Consider the following 23,858-nt stretch of genomic DNA (forward strand, 5'->3'; position numbering starts at 1 on the left):
TCAGCTGTTCTAGTGGACTGAGGCAGGTGTTAGATTACTCAGCTGTTCTAGTGGTCTGAGGCAGGTGTTAGATTACTCAGCTGTTCTAGTTGTCTGAAGCAGGTGTTACATTACTCAGCTGTTCTAGTTGTCTGAAGCAGGTGTTACATTACTCAGCTGTTCTAGTGGTCTGGGGCAGGTGTTAGATTACTCAGCTGTTCTAGTGGTCTGAGGCAGGTGTTAGATTACTCAGCTGTTCTAGTGGTCTGAGGCAGGTGTTAGATTACTCAGCTGTTCTAGTGGTCTGAGGCAGGTGTTAGATTACTCAGCTGGTCTACTGGTCTGAGGCAGGTGTTAGATTACTCAGCTGTTCTAGTGGTCTGAGGTAGGTGTTAGATTACTCAGCTGGTCTAGTGGTCTGAGGCAGGTGTTAGATTACTCAGCTGTTCTAGTGGTCTGAGGCAGGAGGTAGATTACTCAGCTGTTCTAGTGGTCTGAGGCAGGTGTTAGATTACTCAGCTGTTTTAGTGGTCTGAGGCAGGTGTTAGATTACTCCGCTGGTCTACTGGTCTAAGGCAGGTGTTAGATTACTCAGCTGTTCTAGTGGTCTGAGGCAGGTGTTAGATTACTCAGCTGTTCTAGTGGTCTGAGGCAGGTGTTAGATTACTCAGCTGTTCTAGTTGTCTGAGGCAGGTGTTAGATTACTCAGCTGTTCTAGTGGTCTGAGGCATGTGTTAGATTACTCAGCTGTTCTAGTGGTCTGAGGCAGGTGTTAGATTACTCAGCTGTTCTAGTGGTCTGAGGCAGGTGTTAGATTACTCAGCTGTTCTAGTGGTCTGAGGCAGGTGTTAGATTACTCAGCTGTTCTAGTGGTCTGAGGCAGGTGTTAGATTACTCAGCTGTTCTAGTGGTCTGAGGCAGGTGTTAGATTACTCAGCTGGTCTACTGGTCTGAGGCAGGTGTTAGATTACTCAGCTGTTCTAGTGGACTGAGGCAGGTGTTAGATTACTCAGCTGTTCTAGTGGTCTGAGGCAGGTGTTAGATTACTCAGCTGTTCTAGTTGTCTGAAGCAGGTGTTACATTACTCAGCTGTTCTAGTTGTCTGAAGCAGGTGTTACATTACTCAGCTGTTCTAGTGGTCTGGGGCAGGTGTTAGATTACTCAGCTGTTCTAGTGGTCTGAGGCAGGTGTTAGATTACTCAGCTGTTCTAGTGGTCTGAGGCAGGTGTTAGATTACTCAGCTGTTCTAGTGGTCTGAGGCAGGTGTTAGATTACTCAGCTGGTCTACTGGTCTGAGGCAGGTGTTAGATTACTCAGCTGTTCTAGTGGTCTGAGGTAGGTGTTAGATTACTCAGCTGGTCTAGTGGTCTGAGGCAGGTGTTAGATTACTCAGCTGTTCTAGTGGTCTGAGGCAGGAGGTAGATTACTCAGCTGTTCTAGTGGTCTGAGGCAGGTGTTAGATTACTCAGCTGTTTTAGTGGTCTGAGGCAGGTGTTAGATTACTCCGCTGGTCTACTGGTCTAAGGCAGGTGTTAGATTACTCAGCTGTTCTAGTGGTCTGAGGCAGGTGTTAGATTACTCAGCTGTTCTAGTGGTCTGAGGCAGGTGTTAGATTACTCAGCTGTTCTAGTTGTCTGAGGCAGGTGTTACATTACTCAGCTGTTCTAGTGGTCTGAGGCATGTGTTAGATTACTCAGCTGTTCTAGTGGTCTGAGGCAGGTGTTAGATTACTCAGCTGTTCTAGTGGTCTGAGGCAGGTGTTAGATTACTCAGCTGTTCTAGTGGTCTGAGGCAGGTGTTAGATTACTCAGCTGTTCTAGTGGTCTGAGGCAGGTGTTAGATTACTCAGCTGTTCTAGTGGTCTGAGGCAGGTGTTAGATTACTCAGCTGTTCTAGTGGTCTGAGGCAGGTGTTAGATTACTCAGCTGTTCTAGTGGTCTGAGGCAGGTGTTAGATTACTCAGCTGTACTAGTGGTCTCAGGGCAGGTGGTAGATTACTCAGCTGTTGTAGTGGTCTGAGGCAGGTGTTAGATTACTCAGCTGTACTAGTGGTCTGAGGCAGGAGGTAGATTACTAAGCTGTTCTAGTGGTCTGAGGCAGGTGTTAGATTACTCAGCTGTTCTAGTGGTCTGAGGTAGGTGTTAGATTACTCAGCTGTTCTAGTTGTCTGAGGAAGGTGGTAGATTACTCAGCTGTTCTAGTGGTCTGAGGCGGGTGTTAGATTACTCAGCTGTTCTAGTGGTCTAAGACAGGTGTTAGATTACTCAGCTGTTCTAGTGGTCTAAGACAGGTGTTAGAATACTCAGCTGTTCTAGTGGTCTGAGGCAGGTGTTAGATAACTCAGCTGGTCTAGTGGTCTGAGGCATGTGTTAGATTACTCAGCTGTTCTAGTGGTCTGAGGCAGGAGGTAGATTACTCAGCTGTTCTAGTGGTTTGAGGCAGGTGTTAGATTACTCAGCTGTGCTAGTGGTCTGAGGCAGGTGTTAGATTACTCAGCTGGTCTACTGGTCTGAGGCAGGTGTTAGATTACTCAGCTGTTCTAGTGGTCTGAGGCAGGTGTTAGATTACTCAGCTGTTCTAGTGGTCTGAGGCAGGTGTTAGATTACTCAGCTGTTCTAGTGGTCTGAGGCAGGTGTTAGATTACTCAGCTGTTCTAGTTGTCTGAAGCAGGTGTTACATTACTCAGCTGTTCTAGTGGTCTGAGGCATGTGTTAGATTACTCAGCTGTTTTAGTGGTCTGAGGCAGGTGTTAGATTACTCAGCTGTTCTAGTTGTCTGAGGCAGGTGTTAGATTACTCAGCTGGTCTACTGGTCTGAGGCAGGTGTTAGATTACTCAGCTGTTCTAGTGGTCTGAGGCAGGAAGTAGAATACTCAGCTGTTCTAGTGGTCTGAGGCAGGTGTTAGATTACTCAGCTGTTTTAGTGGTCTGAGGCAGGTGTTAGATTCCTCAGCTGTTCTAGTGGTCTGAGGCAGGTGTTAGATTACTCAGCTGTTCTAGTGGTCTGAGGCAGGTGTTAGATTACTCAGCTGTTCTAGTGGTCTGAGGCAGGTGTTAGATTACTCAGCTGTTCTAGTGGTCTGAGGAAGGTGGTAGATTACTCAGCTGTTCTAGTTGTCTGAAGCAGGTGTTACATTACTCAGCTGTTCTAGTGGTCTGAGGCAGGTGTTAGATTACTCAGCTGGTCTACTGGTCTGAGGCAGGTGTTAGATTACTCAGCTGTTCCAGTGGACTGAGGCAGGTGTTAGATTACTCAGCTGTTCTAGTGGTCTGAGGCAGGTGTTAGATTACTCAGCTGTTCTAGTTGTCTGAAGCAGGTGTTACATTACTCAGCTGTTCTAGTTGTCTGAAGCAGGTGTTACATTACTCAGCTGTTCTAGTGGTCTGGGGCAGGTGTTAGATTACTCAGCTGTTCTAGTGGTCTGAGGCAGGTGTTAGATTACTCAGCTGTTCTAGTGGTCTGAGGCAGGTGTTAGATTACTCAGCTGTTCTAGTGGTCTGAGGCAGGTGTTAGATTACTCAGCTGGTCTACTGGTCTGAGGCAGGTGTTAGATTACTCAGCTGTTCTAGTGGTCTGAGGTAGGTGTTAGATTACTCAGCTGGTCTAGTGGTCTGAGGCAGGTGTTAGATTACTCAGCTGTTCTAGTGGTCTGAGGCAGGAGGTAGATTACTCAGCTGTTCTAGTGGTCTGAGGCAGGTGTTAGATTACTCAGCTGTTTTAGTGGTCTGAGGCAGGTGTTAGATTACTCCGCTGGTCTACTGGTCTAAGGCAGGTGTTAGATTACTCAGCTGTTCTAGTGGTCTGAGGCAGGTGTTAGATTACTCAGCTGTTCTAGTGGTCTGAGGCAGGTGTTAGATTACTCAGCTGTTCTAGTTGTCTGAGGCAGGTGTTACATTACTCAGCTGTTCTAGTGGTCTGAGGCATGTGTTAGATTACTCAGCTGTTCTAGTGGTCTGAGGCAGGTGTTAGATTACTCAGCTGTTCTAGTGGTCTGAGGCAGGTGTTAGATTACTCAGCTGTTCTAGTGGTCTGAGGCAGGTGTTAGATTACTCAGCTGTTCTAGTGGTCTGAGGCAGGTGTTAGATTACTCAGCTGTTCTAGTGGTCTGAGGCAGGTGTTAGATTACTCAGCTGTTCTAGTGGTCTGAGGCAGGTGTTAGATTACTCAGCTGTTCTAGTGGTCTGAGGCAGGTGTTAGATTACTCAGCTGTTCTAGTGGTCTGAGGCAGGTGTTAGATTACTCAGCTGTTCTAGTGGTCTGAGGAAGGTGGTAGATTACTCAGCTGTTCTAGTTGTCTGAAGCAGGTGTTACATTACTCAGCTGTTCTAGTGGTCTGAGGCAGGTGTTAGATTACTCAGCTGGTCTACTGGTCTGAGGCAGTTGTAGATTACTCAGCTGTTCTAGTGGACTGAGGCAGGTGTTAGATTACTCAGCTGTTCTAGTGGTCTGAGGCAGGTGTTAGATTACTCAGCTGTTCTAGTGGTCTGAGGCAGGTGTTAGATTACTCAGCTGGTCTACTGGTCTGAGGCAGGTGTTAGATTACTCAGCTGTTCTAGTGGTCTGAGGTAGGTGTTAGATTACTCAGCTGGTCTACTGGTCTGAGGCAGTTGTAGATTACTCAGCTGTTCTAGTGGACTGAAGCAGGTGTTACATTACTCAGCTGTTCTAGTGGTCTGAGGCAGGTGTTAGATTACTCAGCTGTTCTAGTGGTCTGAGGCAGGTGTTAGATTACTCAGCTGGTCTACTGGTCTGAGGCAGGTGTTAGATTACTCAGCTGTTCTAGTGGTCTGAGGTAGGTGTTAGATTACTCAGCTGGTCTAGTGGTCTGAGGCAGGTGTTAGATTACTCAGCTGTTCTAGTGGTCTGAGGCAGGAGGTAGATTACTCAGCTGTTCTAGTGGTCTGAGGCAGGTGTTAGATTACTCAGCTGTTTTAGTGGTCTGAGGCAGGTGTTAGATTACTCCGCTGGTCTACTGGTCTAAGGCAGGTGTTAGATTACTCAGCTGTTCTAGTGGTCTGAGGCAGGTGTTAGATTACTCAGCTGTTCTAGTGGTCTGAGGCAGGTGTTAGATTACTCAGCTGTTCTAGTTGTCTGAGGCAGGTGTTACATTACTCAGCTGTTCTAGTGGTCTGAGGCATGTGTTAGATTACTCAGCTGTTCTAGTGGTCTGAGGCAGGTGTTAGATTACTCAGCTGTTCTAGTGGTCTGAGGCAGGTGTTAGATTACTCAGCTGTTCTAGTGGTCTGAGGCAGGTGTTAGATTACTCAGCTGTTCTAGTGGTCTGAGGCAGGTGTTAGATTACTCAGCTGTTCTAGTGGTCTGAGGCAGGTGTTAGATTACTCAGCTGTTCTAGTGGTCTGAGGCAGGTGTTAGATTACTCAGCTGTACTAGTGGTCTCAGGGCAGGTGGTAGATTACTCAGCTGTTGTAGTGGTCTGAGGCAGGTGTTAGATTACTCAGCTGTACTAGTGGTCTGAGGCAGGAGGTAGATTACTAAGCTGTTCTAGTGGTCTGAGGCAGGTGTTAGATTACTCAGCTGTTCTAGTGGTCTGAGGTAGGTGTTAGATTACTCAGCTGTTCTAGTTGTCTGAGGAAGGTGGTAGATTACTCAGCTGTTCTAGTGGTCTGAGGCGGGTGTTAGATTACTCAGCTGTTCTAGTGGTCTAAGACAGGTGTTAGATTACTCAGCTGTTCTAGTGGTCTAAGACAGGTGTTAGATTACTCAGCTGTTCTAGTGGTCTGAGGCAGGTGTTAGATAACTCAGCTGGTCTAGTGGTCTGAGGCATGTGTTAGATTACTCAGCTGTTCTAGTGGTCTGAGGCAGGAGGTAGATTACTCAGCTGTTCTAGTGGTCTGAGGCAGGTGTTAGATTACTCAGCTGTGCTAGTGGTCTGAGGCAGGTGTTAGATTACTCAGCTGGTCTACTGGTCTGAGGCAGGTGTTAGATTACTCAGCTGTTCTAGTGGTCTGAGGCAGGTGTTAGATTACTCAGCTGTTCTAGTGGTCTGAGGCAGGTGTTAGATTACTCAGCTGTTCTAGTGGTCTGAGGCAGGTGTTAGATTACTCAGCTGTTCTAGTTGTCTGAAGCAGGTGTTACATTACTCAGCTGTTCTAGTGGTCTGAGGCATGTGTTAGATTACTCAGCTGGTCTACTGGTCTGAGGCAGGTGTTAGATTACTCAGCTGTTCTAGTGGTCTGAGGCAGGAGGTAGAATACTCAGCTGTTCTAGTGGTCTGAGGCAGGTGTTAGATTACTCAGCTGTTTTAGTGGTCTGAGGCAGGTGTTAGATTCCTCAGCTGTTCTAGTGGTCTGAGGCAGGTGTTAGATTACTCAGCTGTTCTAGTGGTCTGAGGCAGGTGTTAGATTACTCAGCTGTTCTAGTGGTCTGAGGCAGGTGTTAGATTACTCAGCTGTTCTAGTGGTCTGAGGAAGGTGGTAGATTACTCAGCTGTTCTAGTTGTCTGAAGCAGGTGTTACATTACTCAGCTGTTCTAGTGGTCTGAGGCAGGTGTTAGATTACTCAGCTGGTCTACTGGTCTGAGGCAGGTGTTAGATTACTCAGCTGTTCTAGTGGACTGAGGCAGGTGTTAGATTACTCAGCTGTTCTAGTGGTCTGAGGCAGGTGTTAGATTACTCAGCTGTTCTAGTTGTCTGAAGCAGGTGTTACATTACTCAGCTGTTCTAGTTGTCTGAAGCAGGTGTTACATTACTCAGCTGTTCTAGTGGTCTGGGGCAGGTGTTAGATTACTCAGCTGTTCTAGTGGTCTGAGGCAGGTGTTAGATTACTCAGCTGTTCTAGTGGTCTGAGGCAGGTGTTAGATTACTCAGCTGTTCTAGTGGTCTGAGGCAGGTGTTAGATTACTCAGCTGGTCTACTGGTCTGAGGCAGGTGTTAGATTACTCAGCTGTTCTAGTGGTCTGAGGTAGGTGTTAGATTACTCAGCTGGTCTAGTGGTCTGAGGCAGGTGTTAGATTACTCAGCTGTTCTAGTGGTCTGAGGCAAGAGGTAGATTACTCAGCTGTTCTAGTGGTCTGAGGCAGGTGTTAGATTACTCAGCTGTTTTAGTGGTCTGAGGCAGGTGTTAGATTACTCCGCTGGTCTACTGGTCTAAGGCAGGTGTTAGATTACTCAGCTGTTCTAGTGGTCTGAGGCAGGTGTTAGATTACTCAGCTGTTCTAGTGGTCTGAGGCAGGTGTTAGATTACTCAGCTGTTCTAGTTGTCTGAGGCAGGTGTTACATTACTCAGCTGTTCTAGTGGTCTGAGGCATGTGTTAGATTACTCAGCTGTTCTAGTGGTCTGAGGCAGGTGTTAGATTACTCAGCTGTTCTAGTGGTCTGAGGCAGGTGTTAGATTACTCAGCTGTTCTAGTGGTCTGAGGCAGGTGTTAGATTACTCAGCTGTTCTAGTGGTCTGAGGCAGGTGTTAGATTACTCAGCTGTTCTAGTGGTCTGAGGCAGGTGTTAGATTACTCAGCTGTTCTAGTGGTCTGAGGCAGGTGTTAGATTACTCAGCTGTTCTAGTGGTCTGAGGCAGGTGTTAGATTACTCAGCTGTTCTAGTGGTCTGAGGCAGGTGTTAGATTACTCAGCTGTTCTAGTGGTCTGAGGAAGGTGGTAGATTACTCAGCTGTTCTAGTTGTCTGAAGCAGGTGTTACATTACTCAGCTGTTCTAGTGGTCTGAGGCAGGTGTTAGATTACTCAGCTGGTCTACTGGTCTGAGGCAGGTGTTAGATTACTCAGCTGTTCTAGTGGACTGAGGCAGGTGTTAGATTACTCAGCTGTTCTAGTGGTCTGAGGCAGGTGTTAGATTACTCAGCTGTTCTAGTTGTCTGAAGCAGGTGTTACATTACTCAGCTGTTCTAGTTGTCTGAAGCAGGTGTTACATTACTCAGCTGTTCTAGTGGTCTGGGGCAGGTGTTAGATTACTCAGCTGTTCTAGTGGTCTGAGGCAGGTGTTAGATTACTCAGCTGTTCTAGTGGTCTGAGGCAGGTGTTAGATTACTCAGCTGTTCTAGTGGTCTGAGGCAGGTGTTAGATTACTCAGCTGGTCTACTGGTCTGAGGCAGGTGTTAGATTACTCAGCTGTTCTAGTGGTCTGAGGTAGGTGTTAGATTACTCAGCTGGTCTAGTGGTCTGAGGCAGGTGTTAGATTACTCAGCTGTTCTAGTGGTCTGAGGCAGGAGGTAGATTACTCAGCTGTTCTAGTGGTCTGAGGCAGGTGTTAGATTACTCAGCTGTTTTAGTGGTCTGAGGCAGGTGTTAGATTACTCCGCTGGTCTACTGGTCTAAGGCAGGTGTTAGATTACTCAGCTGTTCTAGTGGTCTGAGGCAGGTGTTAGATTACTCAGCTGTTCTAGTGGTCTGAGGCAGGTGTTAGATTACTCAGCTGTTCTAGTTGTCTGAGGCAGGTGTTACATTACTCAGCTGTTCTAGTGGTCTGAGGCATGTGTTAGATTACTCAGCTGTTCTAGTGGTCTGAGGCAGGTGTTAGATTACTCAGCTGTTCTAGTGGTCTGAGGCAGGTGTTAGATTACTCAGCTGTTCTAGTGGTCTGAGGCAGGTGTTAGATTACTCAGCTGTTCTAGTGGTCTGAGGCAGGTGTTAGATTACTCAGCTGTTCTAGTGGTCTGAGGCAGGTGTTAGATTACTCAGCTGTTCTAGTGGTCTGAGGCAGGTGTTAGATTACTCAGCTGTTCTAGTGGTCTGAGGCAGGTGTTAGATTACTCAGCTGTACTAGTGGTCTCAGGGCAGGTGGTAGATTACTCAGCTGTTGTAGTGGTCTGAGGCAGGTGTTAGATTACTCAGCTGTACTAGTGGTCTGAGGCAGGAGGTAGATTACTAAGCTGTTCTAGTGGTCTGAGGCAGGTGTTAGATTACTCAGCTGGTCTACTGGTCTGAGGCAGGTGTTAGATTACTCAGCTGTTCTAGTGGTCTGAGGCAGGAGGTAGAATACTCAGCTGTTCTAGTGGTCTGAGGCAGGTGTTAGATTACTCAGCTGTTTTAGTGGTCTGAGGCAGGTGTTAGATTCCTCAGCTGTTCTAGTGGTCTGAGGCAGGTGTTAGATTACTCAGCTGTTCTAGTGGTCTGAGGCAGGTGTTAGATTACTCAGCTGTTCTAGTGGTCTGAGGCAGGTGTTAGATTACTCAGCTGTTCTAGTGGTCTGAGGAAGGTGGTAGATTACTCAGCTGTTCTAGTTGTCTGAAGCAGGTGTTACATTACTCAGCTGTTCTAGTGGTCTGAGGCAGGTGTTAGATTACTCAGCTGGTCTACTGGTCTGAGGCAGGTGTTAGATTACTCAGCTGTTCTAGTGGACTGAGGCAGGTGTTAGATTACTCAGCTGTTCTAGTGGTCTGAGGCAGGTGTTAGATTACTCAGCTGTTCTAGTTGTCTGAAGCAGGTGTTACATTACTCAGCTGTTCTAGTTGTCTGAAGCAGGTGTTACATTACTCAGCTGTTCTAGTGGTCTGGGGCAGGTGTTAGATTACTCAGCTGTTCTAGTGGTCTGAGGCAGGTGTTAGATTACTCAGCTGTTCTAGTGGTCTGAGGCAGGTGTTAGATTACTCAGCTGTTCTAGTGGTCTGAGGCAGGTGTTAGATTACTCAGCTGGTCTACTGGTCTGAGGCAGGTGTTAGATTACTCAGCTGTTCTAGTGGTCTGAGGTAGGTGTTAGATTACTCAGCTGGTCTAGTGGTCTGAGGCAGGTGTTAGATTACTCAGCTGTTCTAGTGGTCTGAGGCAGGAGGTAGATTACTCAGCTGTTCTAGTGGTCTGAGGCAGGTGTTAGATTACTCAGCTGTTTTAGTGGTCTGAGGCAGGTGTTAGATTACTCCGCTGGTCTACTGGTCTAAGGCAGGTGTTAGATTACTCAGCTGTTCTAGTGGTCTGAGGCAGGTGTTAGATTACTCAGCTGTTCTAGTGGTCTGAGGCAGGTGTTAGATTACTCAGCTGTTCTAGTTGTCTGAGGCAGGTGTTACATTACTCAGCTGTTCTAGTGGTCTGAGGCATGTGTTAGATTACTCAGCTGTTCTAGTGGTCTGAGGCAGGTGTTAGATTACTCAGCTGTTCTAGTGGTCTGAGGCAGGTGTTAGATTACTCAGCTGTTCTAGTGGTCTGAGGCAGGTGTTAGATTACTCAGCTGTTCTAGTGGTCTGAGGCAGGTGTTAGATTACTCAGCTGTTCTAGTGGTCTGAGGCAGGTGTTAGATTACTCAGCTGTTCTAGTGGTCTGAGGCAGGTGTTAGATTACTCAGCTGTTCTAGTGGTCTGAGGCAGGTGTTAGATTACTCAGCTGTTCTAGTGGTCTGAGGCAGGTGTTAGATTACTCAGCTGTTCTAGTGGTCTGAGGAAGGTGGTAGATTACTCAGCTGTTCTAGTTGTCTGAAGCAGGTGTTACATTACTCAGCTGTTCTAGTGGTCTGAGGCAGGTGTTAGATTACTCAGCTGGTCTACTGGTCTGAGGCAGGTGTTAGATTACTCAGCTGTTCTAGTGGACTGAGGCAGGTGTTAGATTACTCAGCTGTTCTAGTGGTCTGAGGCAGGTGTTAGATTACTCAGCTGTTCTAGTTGTCTGAAGCAGGTGTTACATTACTCAGCTGTTCTAGTTGTCTGAAGCAGGTGTTACATTACTCAGCTGTTCTAGTGGTCTGGGGCAGGTGTTAGATTACTCAGCTGTTCTAGTGGTCTGAGGCAGGTGTTAGATTACTCAGCTGTTCTAGTGGTCTGAGGCAGGTGTTAGATTACTCAGCTGTTCTAGTGGTCTGAGGCAGGTGTTAGATTACTCAGCTGGTCTACTGGTCTGAGGCAGGTGTTAGATTACTCAGCTGTTCTAGTGGTCTGAGGTAGGTGTTAGATTACTCAGCTGGTCTAGTGGTCTGAGGCAGGTGTTAGATTACTCAGCTGTTCTAGTGGTCTGAGGCAGGAGGTAGATTACTCAGCTGTTCTAGTGGTCTGAGGCAGGTGTTAGATTACTCAGCTGTTTTAGTGGTCTGAGGCAGGTGTTAGATTACTCCGCTGGTCTACTGGTCTAAGGCAGGTGTTAGATTACTCAGCTGTTCTAGTGGTCTGAGGCAGGTGTTAGATTACTCAGCTGTTCTAGTGGTCTGAGGCAGGTGTTAGATTACTCAGCTGTTCTAGTTGTCTGAGGCAGGTGTTACATTACTCAGCTGTTCTAGTGGTCTGAGGCATGTGTTAGATTACTCAGCTGTTCTAGTGGTCTGAGGCAGGTGTTAGATTACTCAGCTGTTCTAGTGGTCTGAGGCAGGTGTTAGATTACTCAGCTGTTCTAGTGGTCTGAGGCAGGTGTTAGATTACTCAGCTGTTCTAGTGGTCTGAGGCAGGTGTTAGATTACTCAGCTGTTCTAGTGGTCTGAGGCAGGTGTTAGATTACTCAGCTGTTCTAGTGGTCTGAGGCAGGTGTTAGATTACTCAGCTGTTCTAGTGGTCTGAGGCAGGTGTTAGATTACTCAGCTGTACTAGTGGTCTCAGGGCAGGTGGTAGATTACTCAGCTGTTGTAGTGGTCTGAGGCAGGTGTTAGATTACTCAGCTGTACTAGTGGTCTGAGGCAGGAGGTAGATTACTAAGCTGTTCTAGTGGTCTGAGGCAGGTGTTAGATTACTCAGCTGTTCTAGTGGTCTGAGGTAGGTGTTAGATTTCTCAGCTGTTCTAGTTGTCTGAGGAAGGTGGTAGATTACTCAGCTGTTCTAGTGGTCTGAGGCGGGTGTTAGATTACTCAGCTGTTCTAGTGGTCTAAGACAGGTGTTAGATTACTCAGCTGTTCTAGTGGTCTAAGACAGGTGTTAGATTACTCAGCTGTTCTAGTGGTCTGAGGCAGGTGTTAGATAACTCAGCTGGTCTAGTGGTCTGAGGCATGTGTTAGATTACTCAGCTGTTCTAGTGGTCTGAGGCAGGAGGTAGATTACTCAGCTGTTCTAGTGGTCTGAGGCAGGTGTTAGATTACTCAGCTGTGCTAGTGGTCTGAGGCAGGTGTTAGATTACTCAGCTGTTCTAGTGGTCTGAGGCAGGTGTTAGATTACTCAGCTGTTCTAGTGGTCTGAGGCAGGTGTTAGATTACTCAGCTGTTCTAGTGGTCTGAGGCAGGTGTTAGATTACTCAGCTGTTCTAGTGGTCTGAGGCAGGTGTTAGATTACTCAGCTGTTCTAGTTGTCTGAAGCAGGTGTTACATTACTCAGCTGTTCTAGTGGTCTGAGGCATGTGTTAGATTACTCAGCTGTTTTAGTGGTCTGAGGCAGGTGTTAGATTACTCAGCTGTTCTAGTTGTCTGAGGCAGGTGTTAGATTACTCAGCTGGTCTACTGGTCTGAGGCAGGTGTTAGATTACTCAGCTGTTCTAGTGGTCTGAGGCAGGTGTTAGATTACTCAGCTGTTCTAGTGGTCTGAGGCAGGTGTTAGATTACTCAGCTGTTCTAGTGGTCTGAGGCAGGTGTTAGATTCCTCAGCTGTTCTAGTGGTCTGAGGCAGGTGTTAGATTACTCAGCTGTTCTAGTGGTCTGAGGCAGGTGTTAGATTACTCAGCTGTTCTAGTGGTCTGAGGCAGGTGTTAGATTACTCAGCTGTTCTAGTGGTCTGAGGCAGGTGTTAGATTACTCAGCTGTTCTAGTGGTCTGAGGCAGGTGTTAGATTACTCAGCTGTTCTAGTGGTCTGAGGCAGGTGTTAGATTACTCAGCTGTACTAGTGGTCTCAGGGCAGGTGGTAGATTACTCAGCTGTTGTAGTGGTCTGAGGCAGGTGTTAGATTACTCAGCTGTACTAGTGGTCTGAGGCAGGAGGTAGATTACTAAGCTGTTCTAGTGGTCTGAGGCAGGTGTTAGATTACTCAGCTGTTCTAGTGGTCTGAGGTAGGTGTTAGATTTCTCAGCTGTTCTAGTTGTCTGAGGAAGGTGGTAGATTACTCAGCTGTTCTAGTGGTCTGAGGCGGGTGTTAGATTACTCAGCTGTTCTAGTGGTCTAAGACAGGTGTTAGATTACTCAGCTGTTCTAGTGGTCTAAGACAGGTGTTAGATTACTCAGCTGTTCTAGTGGTCTGAGGCAGGTGTTAGATAACTCAGCTGGTCTAGTGGTCTGAGGCATGTGTTAGATTACTCAGCTGTTCTAGTGGTCTGAGGCAGGAGGTAGATTACTCAGCTGTTCTAGTGGTCTGAGGCAGGTGTTAGATTACTCAGCTGTGCTAGTGGTCTGAGGCAGGTGTTAGATTACTCAGCTGTTCTAGTGGTCTGAGGCAGGTGTTAGATTACTCAGCTGTTCTAGTGGTCTGAGGCAGGTGTTAGATTACTCAGCTGTTCTAGTGGTCTGAGGCAGGTGTTAGATTACTCAGCTGTTCTAGTGGTCTGAGGCAGGTGTTAGATTACTCAGCTGTTCTAGTTGTCTGAAGCAGGTGTTACATTACTCAGCTGTTCTAGTGGTCTGAGGCATGTGTTAGATTACTCAGCTGTTTTAGTGGTCTGAGGCAGGTGTTAGATTACTCAGCTGTTCTAGTTGTCTGAGGCAGGTGTTAGATTACTCAGCTGGTCTACTGGTCTGAGGCAGGTGTTAGATTACTCAGCTGTTCTAGTGGTCTGAGGCAGGAGGTAGAATACTCAGCTGTTCTAGTGGTCTGAGGCAGGTGTTAGATTACTCAGCTGTTTTAGTGGTCTGAGGCAGGTGTTAGATTCCTCAGCTGTTCTAGTGGTCTGAGGCAGGTGTTAGATTACTCAGCTGTTCTAGTGGTCTGAGGCAGGTGTTAGATTACTCAGCTGTTCTAGTGGTCTGAGGCAGGTGTTAGATTACTCAGCTGTTCTAGTGGTCTGAGGAAGGTGGTAGATTACTCAGCTGTTCTAGTTGTCTGAAGCAGGTGTTACATTACTCAGCTGTTCTAGTGGTCTGAGGCAGGTGTTAGATTACTCAGCTGGTCTACTGGTCTGAGGCAGGTGTTAGATTACTCAGCTGTTCTAGTGGACTGAGGCAGGTGTTAGATTACTCAGCTGTTCTAGTGGTCTGAGGCAGGTGTTAGATTACTCAGCTGTTCTAGTTGTCTGAAGCAGGTGTTACATTACTCAGCTGTTCTAGTTGTCTGAAGCAGGTGTTACATTACTCAGCTGTTCTAGTGGTCTGGGGCAGGTGTTAGATTACTCAGCTGTTCTAGTGGTCTGAGGCAGGTGTTAGATTACTCAGCTGTTCTAGTGGTCTGAGGCAGGTGTTAGATTACTCAGCTGTTCTAGTGGTCTGAGGCAGGTGTTAGATTACTCAGCTGGTCTACTGGTCTGAGGCAGGTGTTAGATTACTCAGCTGTTCTAGTGGTCTGAGGTAGGTGTTAGATTACTCAGCTGGTCTAGTGGTCTGAGGCAGGTGTTAGATTACTCAGCTGTTCTAGTGGTCTGAGGCAGGAGGTAGATTACTCAGCTGTTCTAGTGGTCTGAGGCAGGTGTTAGATTACTCAGCTGTTTTAGTGGTCTGAGGCAGGTGTTAGATTACTCCGCTGGTCTACTGGTCTAAGGCAGGTGTTAGATTACTCAGCTGTTCTAGTGGTCTGAGGCAGGTGTTAGATTACTCAGCTGTTCTAGTGGTCTGAGGCAGGTGTTAGATTACTCAGCTGTTCTAGTTGTCTGAGGCAGGTGTTACATTACTCAGCTGTTCTAGTGGTCTGAGGCATGTGTTAGATTACTCAGCTGTTCTAGTGGCCTGAGGCAGGTGTTAGATTACTCAGCTGTTCTAGTGGTCTGAGGCAGGTGTTAGATTACTCAGCTGTTCTAGTGGTCTGAGGCAGGTGTTAGATTACTCAGCTGTTCTAGTGGTCTGAGGCAGGTGTTAGATTACTCAGCTGTTCTAGTGGTCTGAGGCAGGTGTTAGATTACTCAGCTGTTCTAGTGGTCTGAGGCAGGTGTTAGATTACTCAGCTGTTCTAGTGGTCTGAGGCAGGTGTTAGATTACTCAGCTGTACTAGTGGTCTCAGGGCAGGTGGTAGATTACTCAGCTGTTGTAGTGGTCTGAGGCAGGTGTTAGATTACTCAGCTGTACTAGTGGTCTGAGGCAGGAGGTTGATTACTAAGCTGTTCTAGTGGTCTGAGGCAGGTGTTAGATTACTCAGCTGTTCTAGTGGTCTGAGGTAGGTGTTAGATTACTCAGCTGTTCTAGTTGTCTGAGGAAGGTGGTAGATTACTCAGCTGTTCTAGTGGTCTGAGGCGGGTGTTAGATTACTCAGCTGTTCTAGTGGTCTAAGACAGGTGTTAGATTACTCAGCTGTTCTAGTGGTCTAAGACAGGTGTTAGATTACTCAGCTGTTCTAGTGGTCTGAGGCAGGTGTTAGATAACTCAGCTGGTCTAGTGGTCTGAGGCATGTGTTAGATTACTCAGCTGTTCTAGTGGTCTGAGGCAGGAGGTAGATTACTCAGCTGTTCTAGTGGTCTGAGGCAGGTGTTAGATTACTCAGCTGTGCTAGTGGTCTGAGGCAGGTGTTAGATTACTCAGCTGGTCTACTGGTCTGAGGCAGGTGTTAGATTACTCAGCTGTTCTAGTGGTCTGAGGCAGGTGTTAGATTACTCAGCTGTTCTAGTGGTCTGAGGCAGGTGTTAGATTACTCAGCTGTTCTAGTGGTCTGAGGCAGGTGGTAGATTACTCAGCTGTTCTAGTGGTCTGAGGCAGGTGTTAGATTACTCAGCTGTGCTAGTGGTCTGAGGCAGGTGTTAGATTACTCAGCTGGTCTACTGGTCTGAGGCAGGTGTTAGATTACTCAGCTGTTCTAGTGGTCTGAGGCAGGTGTTAGATTACTCAGTTGTTCTAGTGGTCTGAGGCAGGTGTTAGATTACTCAGCTGTTCTAATTGTCTGAAGCAGGTGTTACATTACTCAGCTGTTCTAGTGGTCTGAGGCATGTGTTAGATTACTCAGCTGTTTTAGTGGTCTGAGGCAGGTGTTAGATTACTCAGCTGTTCTAGTTGTCTGAGGCGGGTGTTAGATTACTCAGCGTGTCTAGTGGTCTGAGGCAGGTCTTAGATTACTCAGCTGTTCTAGTGGTCTGAGGCAGTTGTTAGATTACTCAGCTGTTCTAGTGGTCTGAGGCAGGTGTTAGATTACTCAGCTGTTCTAGTGGTCTGAGGCAGGTGTTAGATTACTCAGCTGTTCTAGTGGTCTGAGGCAGGAGGTAGATTACTCAGCTGTTCTAGTGGTCTGAGGCAGGTGTTAGATTACTCAGCTGTTCTAGTGGTCTGAGGCAGGTGTTAGATTACTCAGCTGGTCTACTGGTCTGAGGCAGGTGTTAGATTACTCAGCTGTTCTTGTTGTCTGAGGCAGGTGTTAGATTACTAATTTGTTCTAGTGGTCTGAGGCAGGTGTTAGATTACTCAGCTGTTCTAGTGGTCTGAGGCAGGTGTTAGATTACTCAGCTGTTCTAGTTGTCTGAGGCAGGTGTTACATTACTCAGCTGTTCTAGTGGTCTGAGGCATGTGTTAGATTACTCAGCTGGTCTAGTGGTCTGAGACAGGTGTTCGATTACTCAGCTGTTCTAGTGGTCTGAGACAGGTGTTAGATTACTCAGCTGTTCTAGTTAATTTTTATATAAAAAACGATTTATTTAGATGGGTGACATTATCTGCCAAAGTAACAGCCCTGTAGACAAAGAACAGCTCTGCAGTAGGTACCAAAATATTAATTGGACATTTTCTCAAAAGTGAGGTTACAAGTTTATCAATGTTCAAAGCAGAATGACTTTCCCATTCTTCCTCAACTGTAGAGTATGACATATCATTTTCCAGCTCTGTTTCTCTACTTTTATCCAATGTAAAAAACACAATTTGACTGTGTAAAACCTAGCAGTACTACTGATTTCTCTGAGAGTGAGGCAGATATATATTATTCCTGTGTAAAACCTAGCAGTACTACTGATTTCTGTGAGAGTGAGGAAGGTATATATTATTACTGTGTAAAACCTAGCAGTACTACTGATTTCTCTGAGAGTGAGGCATATATATATTATTACTGTGTAAAACCTAGCAGTACTACTGATTTCTTTGCGAGTGAGGCAGATATATATTATTACTGTGTAAAACATAGCAGTACTACTGATTTCTCTGAGAGTGAGGCAGATATATATTATTACTGTGTAAAACCTAGCAGTACTACTGATTTCTCTGCGAGTGAGGCAGATATATATTATTACTGTGTAAAACCTAGCAGTACTACTGATTTCTCTGAGAGTGAGGCAGATATATATTATTTCTGTGTAAAACCTAGCAGTACTACTGATTTCTCTGAGAATGAGGCAGATATATATTATTACTGTGTAAAACCTAGCAGTACTACTGATTTCTCTGAGAGTGAGGCAGATATATATTATTACTGTGTAAAACCTAGCAGTACTAATAATTTCTCTGAGAGTGAGGCAGATATATAGCATATAAAAAAAACGTTACTATTTGTCTCTCTGAAATGAAAACATCAAGTGATTTTAAACAAATACATGTCTGTCATTGAACAATCACATGTCTGATTAGCTCGTGAAGATAACACCAATCTCTTTCATAATTTCTTTAAACAATTAAAGCTAATTTACGAACATTTCTGAAAATGGATATATAGCGTTTTGGAATGAAACTCATTTTATGTTTCCCCATCTGAGCTCAGAGTAGATGAGAGATGTAATGTTTGTCTCTGTTGTGTTGAAGCCCAATCAAGCAGGAGAGACCAGCCTCCCCTGTACGCAGCTGTGTGTCCATGAAGAGTGACAAGTCTATGGAACAACCTATACGGTTTAGAGAGGGAGACTTTTCTACTGAACAAAGGTAAGAAGAACTCATGGGTCATGGTCAGTGAGTTAAACAACACTGTCTCTAGTCATTTCTCCTCTCCCATTTTCCCATTCCTTTTTGTTGTTTTCATAATCTGTAGGCTAATCATTTTGTCAATTTTCATAGTCCTAAAACAATATTAAACAAACACAACGTCCCCTCCCTCCATGTCTGTCTGTCTGTCTGTCTGTCTGTCTGTCTGTCTGTCTGTCTGTCTGTCTGTCTGTCTGTCTGTCTGTCTGTCTGTCTGTCTGTCTGTCTGTCTGTCTGTCTGTCTGTGTACTCCCTGGATGAGGAGATGTAATCTCATGTTTTGTCCACAGAAACCAACAGGAGAGATCAGAGTCAGACATTCTCATTGGTCAGTCTTCCCAGAGTCATCAAACAGACCTGGCCTCCATATTCAGTGTATGTGTTCCTGTTCTGTACATTTGTTTTTGTTTATCTCAAGTAAAGTTTCTGTCAATCATTCATTGTGTTAATGAGAAAGCATTTTGTCTCTTGCTCAACTTATTTATTTTATTTATTTCAGTTGCTTGAAGAGAAAATTATAACATTTATGAAGAACGAGCTGAAGATGTTCAAGAGGATTCTTAGTCCAGAACTCCCAGAAGGCTTTGAGAGTCAGAAGCAGGATAAAGAAGTGGTGGATGCTGAAGATGAGAAGCAGGAGAGCAGTGCCAGAGAGGGGGCCCTGAAGATCACACTGCACGTCTTGAGGAAAATGAACCAGAAGGAGCTTGCTGACACACTGGAGAAATGTAAGATCTGTCTGCATCATGTTGGATGTTGTTTTATAACATTTAAAAGCTGTAGCTAAAGTACAGCTAAAGTAGCTGAGTAACTCAATGATATTGTAGCAGCCTTAACACAACACCTAGTGACCTCATCAAGTAGCAGCAGGGATGTGTCGTGGTGATTAAGTAAGAGAGAGAGACAACATTAATAATACCATCAATAATACCAATAATAATATAATCATTCACACCAGTCTGTAATGCATTATGAAAACATTTACACATTTATACAGTCAGATAAGAGAATACATTATTATAATTTAAAACTTTATAACAGTCTTACAATACTGTAGGCATTAAAACAAATGTAATATAATATCCTCTGTGTTATTTCTAGATTCAGATGATCTTGCTGTGATTTGCCAACGTGAACTCAAATCTAATCTAAAGAAGAAGTTTGAATGTGTATTTGAGGGGATCGCTAAACAAGGAAACCCAACACTTCTCAATAAGATCTACACAGAGCTATACATCACAGAGGGTGGAGCAGGAGAGGTCAATAATGAACATGAGCTGAGACAGATTGAGACAACAACCAGGAAACAAGCAAGACCAGAGACTGCAGTCAAATGTAACGACATCTTCAAACCCTTAACTGGACAAGACAAACTTATCAGAACTGTGCTGACAAAGGGAGTTGCTGGCATTGGAAAAACAGTCTCTGTGCAGAAGTTCATTTTGGACTGGGCTGATGGAAAAGCAAATCAGGATGTCCAATTTATTTTTTCATTTCCTTTTCGAGAGATTAATTTGATGAAAGAGGACAAACACTCTTTGATTGAACTTCTCAATCACTTCTCAATGGAAACCAAACAGTCAAGAATCTCCAACTACAACAAGTACAAAGTTCTGTTCATCTTTGATGGTCTGGATGAGTGCCGACTGCCCCTAGACTTCCAGAAGAACAAGATCTGTTGTGACGTCACAAAGTCAACCTCAGTGGATGTTCTGCTGACAAATCTCATCAAGGGAAATCTGCTTCCCTCTGCTCTCCTCTGGATAACTACCCGACCTGCAGCAGCCAATAAGATCCCTGCAGGGTGTGTTGACCAGGTGACAGAGGTACGAGGGTTCAATGACCCACAGAAGGAGGAGTACTTCAGGAAGAGATTCAGCGATGAGGACCTGTCCAACAGAATCATCTCACACATAAAGACATCAAGGAGCCTCCACATCATGTGCCACATTCCAGTCTTCTGTTGGATTTCTGCAACAGTCCTTGAACACATGCTGAAACATAAGAGAGAAGAGATGCCCAAGACTCTGACTGAGATGTACACACACCTTGTGGTGTTTCATACCAAACAGAAGAATGAAAAGTATCTTGGGAGAGAAGAGACAGGTCCACACTGGAATAAAGAGAGCATTCTGTCACTGGGAAAACTGGCTTTTCAGCAGCTTATGAATGGCAATCTGATTTTCTATGAAGAAGACCTGAAAGAGGCTGGCATTGATGTCAATGAAGCCTCAGTGTACTCGGGATTGTGCACACAGCTCTTTAAAGAGGAATGTGGGCTGTACCAGGACAAGGTGTACTGCTTTGTTCATCTGAGCATTCAGGAGTTTCTGGCTGCTGTATATGTGTTCCTCTCATTCATCAACAACAATGAGAATCTAATGGATGAACCTCAGTCAATGTTCATCTACTTGAATGAATTGCAAACAAACGACGAGCCTGAAGTTACTTTCTACAAGAGTGCTGTGGATAAAGCCTTACAAAGTGAGACGGGAAACCTGGACCTTTTCCTCCGCTTCCTTCTGGGCCTCTCACTGGAGTCCAATCAGAAGCACTTACGAGGTCTACTGACAAAGACAAGCAGCAACTCAAAGAGCCGTGAAGAAACAGTCAAGTACATCAAGGAGAAGATCAGGGAGAATTCCTCTTCAGAGAGGTGCATCAATCTGTTCCACTGTCTCAATGAACTGAATGACCATTCTCTAGTGGAGGAGATCCAAAGCTACCTGAGCTCAGGAAGTCTCTCAGAAGCCAGCCTGTCACCTGCACAGTGGTCAGCTCTGGTCTTTGTGTTGCTGTCTTCAGAAAATGAGCTGGATGTGTTTGACCTGAAGAAATACACCAGATCAGAGGAAGGTCTTCTGAGGTTATTGCCAGTGGTCAAAGCCTCCAGAGCTGTTCTGTGAGTAAATAAAATGACATATAAGAACTAATCATCAGGAAGAAATATTAAGTTTAGAGAAAAATATGTATTATAATATGTATATAATATTATATTGAAAAACACATGCATTGATTTTCACATTAGTATAACAATATGACCATACAGTTCTAGGAGACGGAAGATGAATCTATATGTTGTTTGAGAGCATAAACCAAATGCATCTGCTATTGTCCTTCTACACTACTTGTTAAATTAACAGTGTGTTTGTGAAGTCATGATGATCTCTTTGTCAGGCTGTCAGGCTGTGGAGTCACAGAGGAAGGCTGTGCTTCTCTGGTCTCAGCTCTGGAGTCAAACCCCTCACACCTGAGAGAGCTGGATCTGAGTAACAATGACCTGAAGGATTCAGGAGTGAAGCTGCTCTCTGCTGGACTGGGGAATCCCCACTGTAAACTGGAGACTCTGAGGTCAGTATTCCTGTAGTTGGTCAACAAGTGATAACTATTCACCAGATCCACATGTGTTTACCAGAAACACATAGTCCACACCATATGTGTTTGGATAGTGAAGCTTACAGTTTTAAATTTGGTGCTATGCTCCAGCATTTTGAATTTGAGATAGAGTGTTTCATATTAGGTGAAAGTACAGAATGTCACCTTTTATTTGAGGTTAATGGTGAGAGTTTAGCATGTTTTGTTGTAGCCTCTGTTATTGGTAATGGTGAGAGGTTAGCATGTTTTGTTGTAGCCTCTGTTATTGGTAATGGTGAGAGGTTAGCATGTTTTGTTGTAACCTCTGTTATTGGTAATGGTGAGAGGTTAGCATGTTTTGTTGTAGCCTCTAACTTTCTCACTCATTATTATTCATGATTCATTCATGATCTTTCTCAATCATGGCAGTCACATACTTGATGTAGTCATTGTGTTCAAAGAATATGGGACCAAATACTCAACTTTTGACTACTTTAACACACTATAAGTTTATTGGTCAGAATACTTCCCAGAATGCTTCCCACAATAAGTTGGGTGAATGTTAGCCCATTCCTCCTGACAGATCTGGTGTAAATGAGTCAGGTTTGTGGGCCTCCTTGCTCGCACACGCTTTTTCAGTTCTGCCCACACATTTTCTATAGCATTGAGGTCAGGGCTTTGTGATGGCCACTCCAATACCTTGACTTTGTTGTCCTTCAGCCATTTTTCCACAACTTTGGAAGTATGCTTGGGGTCATTACCCATTTGGAAGACCCATTTGCGACCAAGCTTTAACTTCCTGACTGATGTCTTGAGATGTTGCTTCAATATATCCACATATTTTCTATCCTCATGATGCCATCTATTTTGTGAAGTGCACCAATCCCTTCTGCAGCAAAGCACCCCCACAACATGATGCTGCCACCCCCGTGCTTCACGTTTTGGATGGTGTTTTTCAGCTTGCAAGCCTCCCCCTTTTTCCTCCAAACATAACAATGGTCGATATACTCTACACCATCTCCTGCATCTTGCCTATATCGCCATCCATATATGTACATATAAATATATGGATGAGCGATGGCCGTGCGGCATAGGCAAGATGCAGTAGATGATATAGAGTACAGTATATACATATGAGACGAGTAATGTATTGTATGTAAACATTATATAAAGTGGCATTGTTTAAAGTGGACAGTGATACATTTATTACATCCGATTTTTCATTATTAAAGTGCCTAGAGATTGAGTCAGTATGTTGGCAGCAGCCACTCAATCTTAGTGATGGCTGTTTAACCTTTCTAGCCCCGGCGTTCCGCTAGCGGAACTCCTCCCACATTCCACTGAAAAGGCAGAGCGCGAAATTCAAAAAATATTTTTTAGAAATATTTAACTTTCACACATTAACAAGTCCAATACAGCTAATGAAAGATACACATCTTGTGAATCCAGCCAACATGTCCGATTTTTTAAATGTTTTACAGGGAAAACACAATATATATTTATGTTAGCTCACCAACAAATAGAAAAAAGCACAGACATTTTTCACAGCACAGGTAGCATGCACAAAATCAACCAAACTAACCTAGAACAAACCAAAGAAACCAAGAAACAACTTCATCAGATGACAGTCTTATAACATGTTATACAATAAATCTATGTTTTGTTCGAAAAATGTGCATATTTCAGGTATAAATCATAGTTTACATTGCGGCTACAATCAGAAATTGCACCGAAAGCAGACAGAATAATTACAGACACCAACGTGACATACCGAAATACTCATCATAAAACATTTCTGAAAAATACATGGTGTATAGCAAATGAAAGACAAAGATCTTGTGAATACAGCCAATATTTCCGATTTTTTAAGTGTTTTACAGCGAAAACACAATATAGCATTATATTAGCTTACTACAATAGCCTACCACACTACCGCATTCATTCATCAAGGCACGTTAGCGATAGCAATAGGCATGTTAGCGTTAGCGAATAAACCAGCAAAAGATATTACATTTCACTAACCTTCATAAACCTTCCTCAGATGACAGTCCTATAACATCAGGTTATACATACACTTATGTTTTGTTCGAAAATGTGCATATTTAGAGCTGAAATCCGTGGTTATACAATGTGCTAACGTAGCATATTTTTCCCAGAATGTGCGGATATTTCTATTAGACTCTCACCTATTCTGACCAAATAGCTATTCATAAACATTACAAAAAAATACATGTTGTATAGGAAACGATAGATCCATTAGTTCTTAATGCAATCGCAGTGTTAGAATTCTAAAAATATCTTCATTACGACATAAGACTTAGTTATGGTAAGGGAATAACCAAAACCTGAGCGCAAAGCTACTAGTACACAGTTCGACAGATATATGAAATAGCATCACAAAATGGTTCCTACCTTTGCTGATCTTCCATCAGAATGTTGTACAAGGGGTCCTTTGTCCAGAACCGTCGTTGTTTGGATTCAGAACGTCCTCTTTCCCTCTTGAATTAGCAAGCACACTGGCCAGGTGGTGCTAACCTCTCCTTCGTGAACAAACGCAAACGACGCAACACGCCTAACGTCCCGAATAAATTTCAATAGTCTAATAAAACTATATTGAAAAAACATACTTTACGATGATATTGTGACATGTATCAAATAAAATCAAAGCCGGAGATAGTATTCGCCCCATAACGACAGCTTTCCAGTAGGCAATAACAGGTCC

At 44.6% G+C, this 23,858-nt stretch overlaps 1 protein-coding gene across 3 annotated transcripts in view; it reads left to right on the forward strand.

Annotated features, from left to right (window-relative positions):
* The window catches only part of LOC139565274 (NLR family CARD domain-containing protein 3-like), a 118,923-nt gene that overhangs the window by 75,941 nt on the left and 19,124 nt on the right, over positions 1–23,858 (forward strand). For all 3 annotated transcript variants that reach the window (XM_071385469.1, XM_071385472.1, XM_071385470.1), the window contains 5 exons: positions 17,627–17,743; positions 18,073–18,157; positions 18,282–18,510; positions 18,884–20,684; positions 20,960–21,133. In XM_071385469.1, coding sequence (XP_071241570.1) covers positions 17,627–17,743; positions 18,073–18,157; positions 18,282–18,510; positions 18,884–20,684; positions 20,960–21,133 — 2,406 coding nt within the window. The remainder of the gene's footprint in view (positions 1–17,626; positions 17,744–18,072; positions 18,158–18,281; positions 18,511–18,883; positions 20,685–20,959; positions 21,134–23,858) is intronic.

This window comes from Salvelinus alpinus, chromosome 36, assembly GCF_045679555.1.
Source record: "Salvelinus alpinus chromosome 36, SLU_Salpinus.1, whole genome shotgun sequence".
Lineage (NCBI taxonomy): Eukaryota > Metazoa > Chordata > Actinopteri > Salmoniformes > Salmonidae > Salvelinus > Salvelinus alpinus.